Here is a 15,410-nt window from a genome sequence, read left to right on the forward strand (position 1 = left end):
AATAATATTTATTATAACAATTACTAACCGTCACTAAAATGTTATTAGTTTTTAATTTGTAAATTATTGTAATGTTTATCTGTGGCCAGGAATTGTTTTGAATTTCTGAATACTGCAGAATAATGTGGTATTATTTTATAACCCTATACCGAGTCGGTGGAATATTCACGCATCTAACATTCCAGCTATATCAATCCATTCGTGTATAGGAGAATAATGGTTTGCCAAACAACGAGGATAGTGCGTATTCTAAAACCGACAAAGTATAAGTATGTTAATACGTATATTATTATGTTTAAAATACTGTAAAATTATTAAAAATAAAAATCTAAAAATCTCGAAAAAACATTTATATATATATACCTACTTAAGTAATGTTAAGCAAAACTTAGAATTTGAATTGTCTGTTAACTCTAAAATTTCAATATTAAAAGATTGTATTAAATTCAATTTTTTTTTTAAATATACTTGCATATATTATAAAAACTACAGTAAAAGCGTAACTTTACCTATACTTTCACTGAATAATAGTTGAAAATAAATATTATTTTTTTAATTAATGCACAATTATTTTATTCCTCAGTGAAAGGTTTATTACTCGTATTACAATTATTAATATTCATTAACACAACATATTGTATTATAATTATTTAAAAAATATATTAAATCAAAACTACATGTATATATATACATATAATATTGTACGGTCCATAGAAATATTTATTATTTCAATTTTAGAAACCCTTTTCATCTTAATTCACATTATATCAATAAGTATGTACATGTAAACCTATTATAATAATATATTTTATACATTAGTTTTCTCGATAATAATACCTGTGATCTGGTCTTTGTTATATTAGTTTAATAATATTGTATTATTTGATATTTTGATATGATTAATAGGTGTCGTAAATGTAAGATCAAATATCACATGAAAGAAAAAAATTGCAACCATCATTATTCCACTGTTATTTGAGCATCGTTATGTATTTTGAAACTCACAAGTTTTTTTTTTAAATCAGTAAAATAAAATACGTTCCCATTACAGTCGTGATAAAAACTAGTGCATTTATAATCATTTCGGTTGTACTATAAATATAGGTATGCGTAAGCTAAATAATAAATAAATCAAATTTATTTTAAGGAGAATACCGATTTACTTTGCTATACAGATTTTAATTCTGGTGACCTTACGGAGTGTAAAGGATTTTCAAAACGTGTCATATTATATATTATTTATTAAGAAGTATAACTCAAATCGACACCCGTTAGATAAAATCTAATAATAGTATAATAAAAATGAATTACGTAATATTTTATTGAGATAACTGATAATCAGTATTTGAGGACTTAACATTCAATTATTGTTTGCAAATGCCGACGGGGGCACAAGTTAAGGGTTACTCGAGGTCTGTATATATGTTATGAACATTTTGGTTGCAATTTTAATTAAAGAAAAACCCGGTCCCTTTAACAAAATAGTTGCCGACAAACATCAAACTCTTAGCCATATATTCTTTTTTGGTGATAATAAAATTTAATTGTATTGTTATTATAATGAGCAAATTGTGATATGCATTCTATAAAGTATAAAATAATGATCAATTAAAGTTTATTACGTTTTAAGACATAAATAAATATAATTATTATAACAATGATTGTATAATACATCAATTATTTTGATTGAATATCAAACTTATGAAAAGCTCTATATTGTTGACTTACAAACAAAACCATAAATAAAAATTATGTTTTTCATTGCAAACAATATAACTATCCAAACTTGTTTTAAGCTACAAACTGAAGTATATTGTTAAATTTGCAATACTTTTTGAGTTTAGACCGTTATTACAGAGTACATAAATAAATAATTTATTTTTTAATAATATTTAGATGAATATGTAAATGTTACTTAAGCAATTACAATTTAAGGTTTGATTATTAAACAATTATATAAAAAAAGGCATGTCTTAAAATTTCAAATCGTATAATATACTTAATAAATAATAGTAAATAAATAATAAAAACGTAACTGTTAAATCACTTCAATATTTACTTATGATTATTTTAAGACATAAAATATATATAAAGTATCTATTTAAATCTTAGAATAGCATCTACTCAACTCTTTAAACAATACTTATTTGATTGTAAATATTTTATACTAGTAAACATAATATACTTTTTATTTGATGATTTTAAATATTGTGATAATTTAAATAAATAATAAGTAATCATTTTTTACTTTCACAACAATTTTTTTTCTTTTAACGATAAATCATAAAAACAGGCTTAAAAATAAAAATCACTCACAATTTTTTTAACTACTAGTTGAATTGATGATATGTGTCGTAAAATTAGGCTGAGTATACGCTTCATTACATATGTTCTACATACCTACTCGATATTTTTGTAATATTATTCATGTCAATATTTTTTTCCATAGATTCGTTTGTTATTATTTTAATGTTCCTACAAACATAAATACATAATATAAGTAAATTAATTTTTTACAAATAAATTGCTTTATAATTCTGTGCTTACTATATTCTATACATTTTGAACGTTTAAATTGTTGACAATTGACTGAAAAATACTACATAACTAGATTGACTTAATAGTTAGTTGTAAAGATTGTTTCTAAAAATTTATTTTTTATAATACAAAATTATTATGAAATTATACACACGAACAGTTTATAAATTAAAATATTATTGTACTGATATATCAAATAAAAATAAAACAATAATGAAAATCTCAATCTATACTTTTTAAACTTGTTTAAACACATACTGGCATACCGAGATACCGAAAGCAAGTCATCATTAGTTTTTTGTTAAATAGACTTAACCCTTAAAAATAGGCAAATCTTTTTTTTTCATATATAATTTTATCAGTTATTAAATAATATTAATTATTAATTATTACTTTTAAGTTTAATTGAACTCAAGCGAATTCGCTTTAAAATTAAAAAACAAAATAGAGTTGATTCTTCTGAACTTAAAAATTGTTAAGTTAAGTGTTAGTAAAATGGAGTCAATACATCCAAGCACGACTTCCTTCTAACTGATTTCTTCCTAATGTGTATTAATGTAGTTAATTATATTTAATTTTATGTAGGTAGAGTCGATAGTACCCAACTACAATATAATGTATACAAACATAATATTGGTATAGTGAAAACAAATAATTTTTAGAAGTGGTCCATAACTTTGTTACTATATTACGCACGATTCAGATAAAAAATAATACACACAAGTTGTTTTTGACTAACTTATAAGTTATAACTAATATTATGAGGTTTCCATGATTACAATAATATTTCAAAAATAATAATGTTATATAATATAATTTATTTCACTATTATCGAAGCATAATTAATAATTTTGAATTGTCTTTTAAATAAACTTTTTATTTGAAATTAATGCAAGAGTAGACACTAATTATTTTATAACCAAACGTTTAATGATTTAAACAGTGCGGGCAAACAAAAGTAAGCATATTTTCTTGATTGCCAATCAATTAATGTAGTAAATATTATAATTTACAAACAATAACCATTAAAATATAAGCCTAACTACACAAAAAGTATCCTCTGGTAACAGCTACAGTATTGGCATTATATTTTTATACTATTATATTTCGACATTGAATATTATATATATATTATATTTGTTTTACACTGTATTGATCGTGATTTATCGTAAACAAACGATTTTAAATCCATTAAATCTGTGCTTATTGAATGTATTAACGCATTTAGATGTCATAAATAAATAAATACTTAGCAAACATATTATTTATTTAAACATAATCACGAGCGCAGAGTTTTGATAACAAAAAATTATTTTTACGTGTTTAATCATATTAGTGTAATCGAATGAATCTAGAAATTGATGTTGTACTTAATTACGGAAAAATAAATTTCCTATTTTACTTTGAAAATAATATTATAACAACTATAGAAATAGTTCAAAAAAATTAATAAATTTTTTTTTTTATATGAAAAAAAAATAATGAATTTGTGGAAATGATGTTCTACAAGGTGTTACCATACCACTGACACCTCTCTATTGATGATATGTTTTATTGTTATTATTAAGCAATAAATTAAATTAAATGAGAAGAGAAATCATCATATAAAAGTAGATTGTGCAAGGCATTATATTGTTTTATAAGGGCAATTGTCATGTTTGACATCTCTACTCCAACGTTTGCTTGTGAATTAAAACTTTCAAATAAAAATTCTATTTTTATTAATAATATTTTAGTTACACATTAATTTGTTATTTCCATGAGCATTCGGTTTTTATTTACTGTGTTAAAAACCAAACGCTAGTCAAAGCCCTAAGGATAGCAGTAAACTAGTTATGAAATAACTATAGGGACTTTTAATTATATCAACCTACGATCCAGACGTCAGTTAGCAAATATATTAGCTACCTACATAGCCAATCCTCTGATTTCTTATACTCCGGCCACTAAGATAGCGCTACTCCTTCGCGTATCCAAATGATTGAGCTCCACGGTTTCGTACCCAAATATCTTCCACTCTACTACGTAATCGCATGTGAATGCGTGAGGCCGGTCGCCGCCCAGAAGCGCTCACTCGATGGCCGGAGTATGTTAAATGCAATTTTATAAGATAATTGACCATAACACGGTTCAGGTATAATACTAAATGTTTATAAAATATACCTTAATATACTTATATTATAATATTATTAATATACAAAGTGTTAATAAATTAATTAATTAATTTATGGAGGTATAATTTTATTTTTATAATTTCAGAAATTTTATATATAATATACATATGACTGTTATTGTATAGAATATTATATTAAAATTAACAAAAGTGGTTTTCTCTCGCTACTATATATGTCCAAATCGCGTTCGTGAGTTACATCAATCCCGTTGCGCCGGTTTTTAAAATGAATGTCATAACAGCTATGTACGTTTAATTGCGTATCCACAACGCCGTGTACTTGATAATATTGACTAATCCACGTAGAATGCAAGTCCAATCACGTATACTAACCAATAGACGGCAAAATTAAAGTTAAAGAATTATCTTTACGTATACGCTTATCTAAACAATAATTATACAATAGAGTCAACGTAAATTATTACATTGACCGTCATCAGTCATTAACAGTAAACCAGAAATTCTTGTATTACAGTGTTTCATTAGAACTTTTTTTTAAAACTTTTCCAGAAACGTTCGTACGTACTGATTCCATCTGTAAGTAAAAATAAACCTATAGTAATTAATTACACGAAAATTCATTATTTCCACTCTATGAAATAACAACATGAAATGGGTATTCTGTTATTTATATACCACAACGGGTATATTGTGAAAATCTTGCAGGAGTTAATAAGATTAGTGCAAATATTTTCATAGGATCCATAAATTTGAAACTTTATAATATGACCTTTGCACTGAACATAAAACCTTATTATCGTAGTAATACATCAAATCAAATTATTATAAAGATCAATATTTAAACAATGCTAATAAACATAAGTATAATATTGACTAATGATAATAAGATTAATAAAATCACAAAAAACAGTCGGTATTAGTTGGATATAATATTATCTATATTTTATAATGGATTATGTTATATTATTAATCTTCTTCTAAAAGTAATTATTGCAAAAATATGGACACTTAATTTTTAATGAATAACTTTGACGAAGGTAATCATTTAATTGAAAAATAACTTTTTTTAAATTGACGTACTAATGAGTGACTTCTTCAAATACGCTATTTATGTTCTAAATTGTATAGCATTATTATTTTATGCGCTAATAAAATTACTGTAAAAATAAAAAATAGTTTTATGATTTAATAAAAATATTAATAATTTAGCAACTTTATTAAGCAAAACTGAGTAGCGAGATAATAATTAACAAATTTGCAAAACAAGTTATAGTTAAATATAAAATATAAAGCATGGAAAATAATTATACGTAATTCAATGTTCAATATTATATTAAAATATATACTCAAAGTTTACTCTACAAATTGCATTGATATAAAAGTAAAATCTAGATAGTATGCAATTTCAGTTAAAAGAAAAACAATAATAATTTTGTGCATGATAAAATGTTTGGCATGAGATGTGTATAATAAAATTTGTATGTTGAATATAAATAATATAATAAAACTTAATAAACTTTGTACACAGATCATATTATATTAGTGATATGACAATATAATATGTGCATAATAATATGGATTTATTTGTAACAAAATATAAATTTAAATATATGTAAATTATCAGCTAACACGCTTAACTTTGAAAACCATTTAACTGATCAGATATAGATACATGATATAGTATGTTAAAACAAAACTACAAAAAGAGTTTATGTTGAAGGTTACCGAGGAATTTTAGGAAAAGATCAGTGTTGGGATCGCAGTCATAAAATGTTTTCACCTAAAATTTATTTCCTTCGGATATATTTAGTCTTATAATGGGTACTTATTCGATTCTTAACCATTGTAGACTAACGAATAGCATTTCTTTCTCCATCGATGCAAACATTAGTCGTGGGAAAAATTACTCACATGTTGTTATTTATGACAATATATTATCTGAAAAATAAACAGGGCCCTTTTCATTAAGTGATAATATGTAAACACTAAACACATACCTATATACGTAGTAATAAGAGCATAGGACGATATCGAATAAATTCCATTAAAGAATGTTTAGCGTTCACGCATTTTTATCGACTAACTTTAATATAAAAACGACAGGAGAACGACGTTTATTCAAACGTTATACACACACCAGAAGAATACATTAAAATACGTATATAACAGTAAGACTGTTTTTTTTATTTATTGTTGATGTGCAAAACAATTAAATAATTCGATACTTAATTAATTTAGGCACTTCAATACTTCATTTGTATTTGTAGAAAATCCTGTTCATTATTTACTCATTCGTTTCACAAATCAATCGATATACAACTCGGAATGGATTTGTTTCACTACAACTGTTTTTTCTACGTAACACTTAGAAAAACCTGATAAAACACATTAATCATTCTTTCGACTTTCGTCCGTTTAATGATGTGCATTAATCTTTTTTTTATTTTTATTGTCAACACCCAAATGGACATATTTACATAAAATGTGCGTATGGACAACTGTTAAAATAATTACATTTAATTCAGTTAAGTGCTATAAATACCCGCATTACCCTCGATTTTAAGTATTAGTATTGTCATCCTCAAAAATGACAATGGGTCATTTGCTTCGTTCTTTGATTATCATCGGCTTGGCTATTCAGTAAGTTAATTATATTTATAAAATACTAAAATAATTTTCACTGGATGATTAAAATATATATACATATGTTTTTTAAAATATTTATTTAAAAAAACTAGTGAAATATAAAATATACTAAAAATATGATTGCAATATATTTATAATATCTCAAGCTTATCCTAATTTTCGGTGAATAAAATACTCAATCTACAAAAATAAATAGTCTTTTTAAAACTAATCCATTTCCAATTAAAATTATTTTCTCATGCTTAAATCAAAACAAAAATATATTTCTGAAATCAGTTAATAATTTATTTAGTAAATTAATAAATCGTATGAAAAATAACATTCATTTCAAAAAATAATAGAATTGTAAATAATTTTTAGATAATTATTATCTATTTCCTGCACGGATTTTAATAGAATTGTATAGATCTATCTCCTGTAGTTATTATTTGTATACATTATAAACACATACAACACGCTTAGATACTATAACATAATAAATGCATCTGCCCCCTCAAGTAGAAAAACATAGATTACTAATGTAGCTCTTATTTTTAAAACTATATTAATAACAAAGAAACACACATAAAAATAATGAAGGTATTAATATTGTAAAAAACACATAACATGTTATTAAATATTTTCAGTATTAAATCATCCATGTATATGTTATGTAAGTTTAATATACATTTTTATAATAAAAAATAAATCATTTTAAGACAGAGGTTGCATTTGTCAGGTGTCCCTATAATTAAAATATACTAAATAATTTGTAATTTTCATGTACTTATTAAACATTTAAAAAACAATAAATTCTAAATGTAACAAAAATATTGATAATTTAATTTATTAAAAAAAAAAACCAGCAATTCTTTACATATTATGTATGTTACTTTAAACAATGAATAACTATTATACTTAATTAAATCAACCAGTATGCAACTATTTTCACATAAGTACAGTGAAGATAAAATGTTTTATAAGAATATACTTTTAATAACAACTGAAATTATTACCTAGATATTTTAACATAGATAGCTTAATTGTTGTCTGTGAATAACAAAATATCAATTTTTTAATACATTTTAATGATTGTTAATTTTTTTAATATTTTTTATACATTTTCATAAAAAATTTAGAAAAATTAAAAATATGCCGACAATTAACAATTAAATCATGTTTAAAAAATGTTTATAGGAATACTAAAATTTCAAGGAGCTACGATTATTCATCTCCTATTTATTTTTACAGTAAAGGAACATTATATTAATTTTGCCAAATGTTTATATTTCGTAAATATTCGAGTACTTTTGTAATTTTAACTTTCCAAAGTATCAACTATCACTAATTTTTATCAGAAACCGTTTTTAAAGTAGAAAATTGAAACTTCTTTACTGCTCCAAGAATCGACTTCAAACAAAAAAAACACGTCATCTTGGTAAAACCAATACACACAGCTTTTCGTTTAATATCTAACATAGTTAATTTTACATTTTCATATGATGTAGTGTTATTGATATTTGATCTAAAATATACAAATTATTTAAAAAATTAAATTATGTAACATAATTATGTTTTTTTACATATTATTCTCTAAATACTTAATTGAAATTATTTATAAAAAACAATAATTATTTTAACAATAAATTATAAATATATTTAATATTAAATTTATTGTTTTAGGCTTTGCAATGGAACATGTTATTGGAGTAAACCAAAGTATAAAAAAGTATCAGTCAACTCATGCTCAACTAGTAGTTCTTCCTCAACTACTGTTAGAGCTTCATCAAAGTTCAATGTTTTAAATTCAAAGGTTAAAATTGAAGACCTTGAAAAAGGTCTTAAAAAAATAAGCACAAACTCTCAAGAAGACAGCAGTGAGTACGACGATGAAAGTTGTGAGGACTTAAATTACAGAGATACTCAATCAACACGGAAATTACAAACCTTCGTACAAAGTCGTGCTCTTTCAAAAAAAATTAAGAAAACAATAAAAAAAACGGCTAAAAAGATCTTAAGAAAAAAGATTATTCCTGTAATCGCGAACAAAATTATTAAGTCTGCTACGACAAGATCTACAAATAATGGCTTTCAAAAATCGTTACAGCAAAACCAGCAAATTGGTAGTACAACAATTACGACGAGAACAAACACCGTGGGTGTCAACGGAAATATATTTCTGTCAATACCAACAGGATACGTGGCGAACACAATGACAACAACAACAACTAGCTTATTAACTGAAGAAGAAGCTATCCGATTAGGACTCTTGAGTAACACACTAATTGGTGGAAGTCAAACATATACGTCTTATCAAACTGATGGACAATATAGTACTGGTGGACAATATAGTACTGGTAGAAGTGTTAGTAGGTCTATCAATAGCCAAACGTCTCAAGTACAAAACAATGGAAATGGATATTATTTAAACGGTAATTCACAGAATATCGTAAGTTCAGATGGTTTAAAAAGTATTAATGGAAATTCACAACAGTATAATAGATACACATCAGCAAACAGTTATATAAGTAATAATAAACAACAAGACACTGGTCGACAAACTATGGGAAGATTGTATCAAACAAAAAAAACTAATTCAATAAAACGTAAAATTAATCAACTTAAAACATCAAATAATGGTGTGGAAGCCGGTGAATATGATCGTGAAGATAATGAAATTAATGATAATATTGAAAATGACCAAAAAGTAGGCGTCACAAATGTTAAAACATCAGGACAATATACATTTTCATCAGATAATAAGAATCAAATAAACAAGAATACAAATGGTAATAAAATTAATAACTTAAGTAAAACAACTAAATCAAGACAAATTCAACAATATAGCACTGCTCATAGACGCAGTATTAATAAATCAGATGAATCAAAATCTTCAGACGAAAATAGTGACGAAAAGAATAAGGTAAAATCAATTGTTAAACAAACCGTAGAGAATGATAACAACAATGAAAATGATAAAATAAAGGTTATTAACTATAAAAATGAAAAATCTGATAATAAATATAATGAAAATAATAAAATAGTGGTTATTAAGGATAAAAATGTTAAATTTGATGATATCGATGATGATAGTGAGGAACAAGAATCATCGGACGACGAAGTATCGGTGTATGAATATTTGAATACATATCAGAAGTTCAGATTTGATAGAGGTCTAAATGCAGTTGGTATAATAGGAGAAGTCTTAAACCAATTAGATTACCAACGTTATACACTTATGGAAGATTTAATATATCCACAAGACTCCACGCGTTATGTCATAAACAACGAATCATTCGATTTTATCATAGTCGGTGGTGGTAATGCGGGATGCGTTCTTGCAAACAAATTGTCTGAAAATATCAAATGGAAAATATTATTAATTGAAGCAGGTGGAGACCCCTTCCCTGTAACTCAAATTCCTAATTTATGGGATAGGTCATTAAATAGTGATGCAGACTGGCAATACAAAATACAACCAGATAGTACAACTGGATTTGGAATTGGTGGTAATATGAAACTACACAAAGGAAAATGTCTAGGAGGAAGTAGTACTATAAGTCCTCAAATTTATGTTAGAGGAAGTGAACAACTCTATAATTCACTTGTTAAAAAGGGTTTGAAGAATTGGTCGTACAATACAACGGAGACCTACTTTAAAAAGGTTGAAAAAATCCGTTCGATTACAAAAACCGATACAAACACTACTATTTATGGAAAATGTGGACTTATCCCTGTGAGCAAATTCCGAAAAACTGAAGTAAGTGTTTTAGAAAAAGTCATATGTTCTGGTTTTGAACATATCGGGTGTAAAAAACAAAGTGATATTAACCAAAAAGATATCGAAATTGGATTTGTTTCAATGCAAGGTATAATTAAGAATGGTAGATCTATGAACACCGCTAAGGCATATTTAAGCCCAGTTTTCGGCCGCGAAAACTTGAAAGTAATGAAATATACTAGAGTTACAAAGGTTTTAGTAGACAAAACAACAATGAAAGCAACTGGAGTTGAACTACAAACGAAATACGGTCAAATTCTTACACTGAAATCTAACATGGAAGTCTTACTTTGTGCTGGAGCTGTTGGTTCTGCTCAGATATTGTTGGCTTCAGGTATTGGGCCTAAGAAGCATTTGTCCGAAATGGAAGTTCCAGTAGTCAAAGACTTAAAAGTAGGACAGAACTTCCTAATTACTCCAGTGTTTACTGGTTTTGTTATGTCCTACGACAAATCAATTGTTTGCAATCAAACAGAAGAAGAAATTGCATTCAAATACTTGTCTAGACATTCGGGACTCTTAAGTAGACCTAACGGTTTGAGTTTTGGAGGATTTTTAAATACTGGAATATCTGGATCTTCGTTTGCGGATGTTGAAGTTTATCAATATTACATACCCAAAAACACTTATTCTAAGTTATGCCAATTAAAAGCGATATTTGGATTTAGTGATACCATGTTATCGGTGTATGCTAAATTGAATTACGAACGTGCTATTTCTATTTTCACAATATCACTGATAAACGCACAAAGTACCAGCAAAATTCTTTTAAGAAGTAAGAACCCAATGGACAGTCCGATTATTGTTGGCAATATGTTGACGGAGAAAAATGATGTAAAAAGTTTCCTCGCAGCCATCAAATTACTGTCCAAAATTGAAAAATCTGATGGAATGAAGTTAGTAAACGCGAGGTTAGAAGATATTGATATTGACGGATGTGCAAAATATAGCAAAAAGACCGATGAGCACTGGGAGTGCTTACTAAAATACATGATGTCTACAACATCAAGTACTGCCGGATCGTGTCGTATGGGAGTTGAAACTGACACAGATGCTGTTGTTGACAGTGAATTGAACGTGGTTGGTATTTCTAATTTGCGAGTAGTAGGTCGATCTGTTATGCCATTGATTACTAGTGCCTACAGTCATGTCCCTTGTATCATGATCGCTGAAAGGGCATATGGTATGATAAAAAGTAAATACAACTAAGAACCAAACTACTCGATTAAATATTGTTTTTAGAATTTAAAGCACTGTGTTTACTTTATTATTATATTCATTAAAAATCAGAAGGAATCAAGTTCTCTTTACGAAAAAAAAAAAACAAATAAAATACTAAGCACATTATACATGTTTTTTTTTTATATATATATATATCACGGTAACCTTATTTTAAAATTGGTTTATATACCTTTAATCATTTTCTCGTTACTTAAAAACATTGTTGGCCTTAATAATACAAAATTACTTTGATAAAATGGTATTTTTGAAAGAATTTTTATCTAAAATGTATACAACATGCATATTAAACATGACAACAAAAAATTAGTATAATTTCGGTAAGTATAATATTTACGGAAAGAAACTCATCAGCACTGTTTGAAAATTAAATTAGGTTTTGAATTTAATCACAGATTTGTAGTTATGTATTCATCATAATTATTACTAGATAAATCGTATTTATATGATCTACTATCATTCGGTATTTAATATATTATAAAAATAATATAATATTAATAAAATAATATTATTAAATTAAAATATCCAAAAATATATTTTAATGTACCTAAACCCAAGTAAATAGACAATATATATATATATATATATATATTTTATATGATTTTTTCAATAAAACATCTGACTAAAATCTGAAGTATGTTGTGACTAAAAAATACAATATTTCCATAAATAATTTATTCAGCTATACAACTAAGTTTTAAAACAATGAATACTTAATTAAAAATTAAGAAATCAAAATTTGAATCACACTGTTAATATAAATAAATTTAACTTAGTTTCGTTTAAGATAAAGTATGATATTTTACAAAAATAACATGAAATAATTAACATCAAAAATACAGTTTTTCTACAAAATAATCTTACTTAAATTACATTAGTGACGTACAAGGACCTCATTTAAATTTGTAAATGACTAAGAATAATATTATAATTAAGGCGGGGTGGAAGTCTACAAACACCATTTCAACATCAATTAATTAAATCTCCTAACCTAACTGATTTAAATTGAAATTGAAATACATAATAATGTTTATCTGAAAAGTGCATACATACAGTTCAGATGGCTTTTCTAAGTAGATTATAATTTATTTTATATTTTTTTTTTCGGTTAACTGATTGTTTTGAGAATATGGAGTAATGTAAGTGATAGTAACAAAAAAGTGGCAAGTGGATACCACTCTTTCGTACAGTAGATATCGAAGACAAGTGAATCACTGTAATGAATGAATTAAACTTCAATCAAATGATACATCATTGTATACGAAAAACAATTCTAAGTGGATATTTAACCAATAACCATCTATCAGTGAATATTTCTATGAGTATTTTATAATAAATTTTTATTGCAATAAAATAGTTATTTTATTTTTAGTACTATGGTAATTTGATTTAACTTTTACAAAAAAATATTGTATTTATTTAATTATTAAAATAATATTAATAAATATAATTGATATTATATTAAGCGATTTCTTCAGTTCGATATGAGATATTATAGTAGCCCATACTGTTATTATGGTGACTTGACAGACTGCGAAACGACGGCGACGACGTATATGGTTGAGCCAAATGTTGACTTCAAACCCGATTTTTATTTATACATATATATTTGTATACATAATTGTACATATTATATAAATAATATACTTTTATCCATTAACTGTGTTATATTTATCAAGTTAGATTATGTTTATTAAGTGCAATATAGTTCACGTTGTTATGTACAAAATAAAAATTTATAATTTATAAAACACTGGTTTATTCGATCAACGGATCAACCGGTAGATATATAAGACAAAACTATTCAAATGCGATGTTCTACAATAATGTATTTAATTAAAATGCATATCTACATCAGTTTAAAATGTGGTGGTGTATTTAACTGTAAATGGACGATTTGAATCCAATGCCAAATCATTGTATACGAAAAACGGTTTTGATCAAGACGATCCTGACATCTTGTATCATTAAATATACTAAGTAATTCATGATATTATGTTTTTCGATATTTCTATTAAAGCAATTTTGATTTTACTATTAGTATAACGGTGTACATACGTTGATTTAAATTTTGATGAAAACTACATTTATAAAAATAATTAATTAAATTTTATTGTTAAGATAATCTATTTAAATACCACATTATATTATCGTTAATAACTTTTGAATCGATACCACCTTACCGTAAAACAATGTAAATAGGTTCACGGTATAAGTAGATAATATCATCTTAAAATGAATCTACAAATGTTGACCGTTACGCTGATTCGCAAGCATGGTGCACTTGGACTAAACACAAATTTAATTAAATTTAGAAATTAATATACTTCAAAAGGTACGTCTTTATGATGTATACGAGAAATCAATATTGTACTCGTAGTTTTTATTAAACACGTTTCTGTGTTTTTGCATTTGCGGGCTACGTACAATATTTGCATCTCATTGTTTTGAACTATTCAAACAGTGCGTTTAAGATAACGAGACGGCAAGGCTTTTGGTTCACTGGAATGCTACTCGCGTCTTTAATTCTGCCCTCGTAATTCGCTAAATTGTACGATTACTTATTATAAGATAACATCCCTTCCAGTTGAAAATTCGTGGGCGCATAACTGTCTTTAACACTGGCACACTGCCGTACGGCCATTAATATTATTTCATAAAATGTACATAGAAATATATTTTAAATTAGTGAGCAATTAAACTTTAAAGTAGGTCGAACCGATGTAGTAAGATCTTCTGAAGTGGCAACATAATATATACCATTCAAGACCACAATAACGCAAACACAGGGAGACCGGTCGCTGTCGTGCAGAAAGCAAAGACGGCGAAATCGATCAATAAGTGTGTGCTATTATCGTGGCTTGAATATCAACTTATATATATATATATATATATATATATATAGTGTGTGTGTGTTTGTTTGTTTGTTTGTCTTACAATAAAAGTGTTTCCGACAGCTATATTTTAAGTTATACTGTTGTTAATTGTTCGGCGTCCTTACCTTTAGAAATCCTTACAGAACCGGGATATACGTATCATATGGTCATAAGGTCCCTGACTTTATAGGGCTGGTGTATAAATATCATATGATCA

General features: G+C 26.1%; 1 protein-coding gene across 1 annotated transcript; it reads left to right on the top strand.

Moving 5' to 3' along the window:
* Positions 1 to 7,224: 7,224 nt before the first annotated feature.
* LOC113553136 lies at positions 7,225 to 12,425 on the top strand. The gene is made up of 2 exons (XM_026956308.1): positions 7,225 to 7,312; positions 8,981 to 12,425. Exons 1-2 carry the CDS (start codon positions 7,260 to 7,262, stop codon positions 12,285 to 12,287), a joined length of 3,360 nt encoding a protein of 1,119 aa, XP_026812109.1. The 5' UTR covers positions 7,225 to 7,259; the 3' UTR covers positions 12,288 to 12,425.
* The last annotated feature ends 2,985 nt before the right edge of the window (positions 12,426 to 15,410 follow it).

The sequence above is a fragment of the Rhopalosiphum maidis genome, chromosome 2 (genome assembly GCF_003676215.2).
Source record: "Rhopalosiphum maidis isolate BTI-1 chromosome 2, ASM367621v3, whole genome shotgun sequence".
Classification (NCBI taxonomy): domain Eukaryota; kingdom Metazoa; phylum Arthropoda; class Insecta; order Hemiptera; family Aphididae; genus Rhopalosiphum; species Rhopalosiphum maidis.

What these genes read in the sequence shown, in the direction of transcription:
- LOC113553136 (XM_026956308.1), top strand. Translation starts at nt 7,260, where the DNA reads ATGACAATGGGTCATTTGCTTCGTTCTTTGATTATCATCGGCTTGGCT. An exon ending in ATCATCGGCTTGGCTATTCA is followed by an intron (nt 7,313 to 8,980) that starts GTAAGTTAATTA and finishes TTATTGTTTTAG; the next exon opens with GCTTTGCAATGGAACATGTT.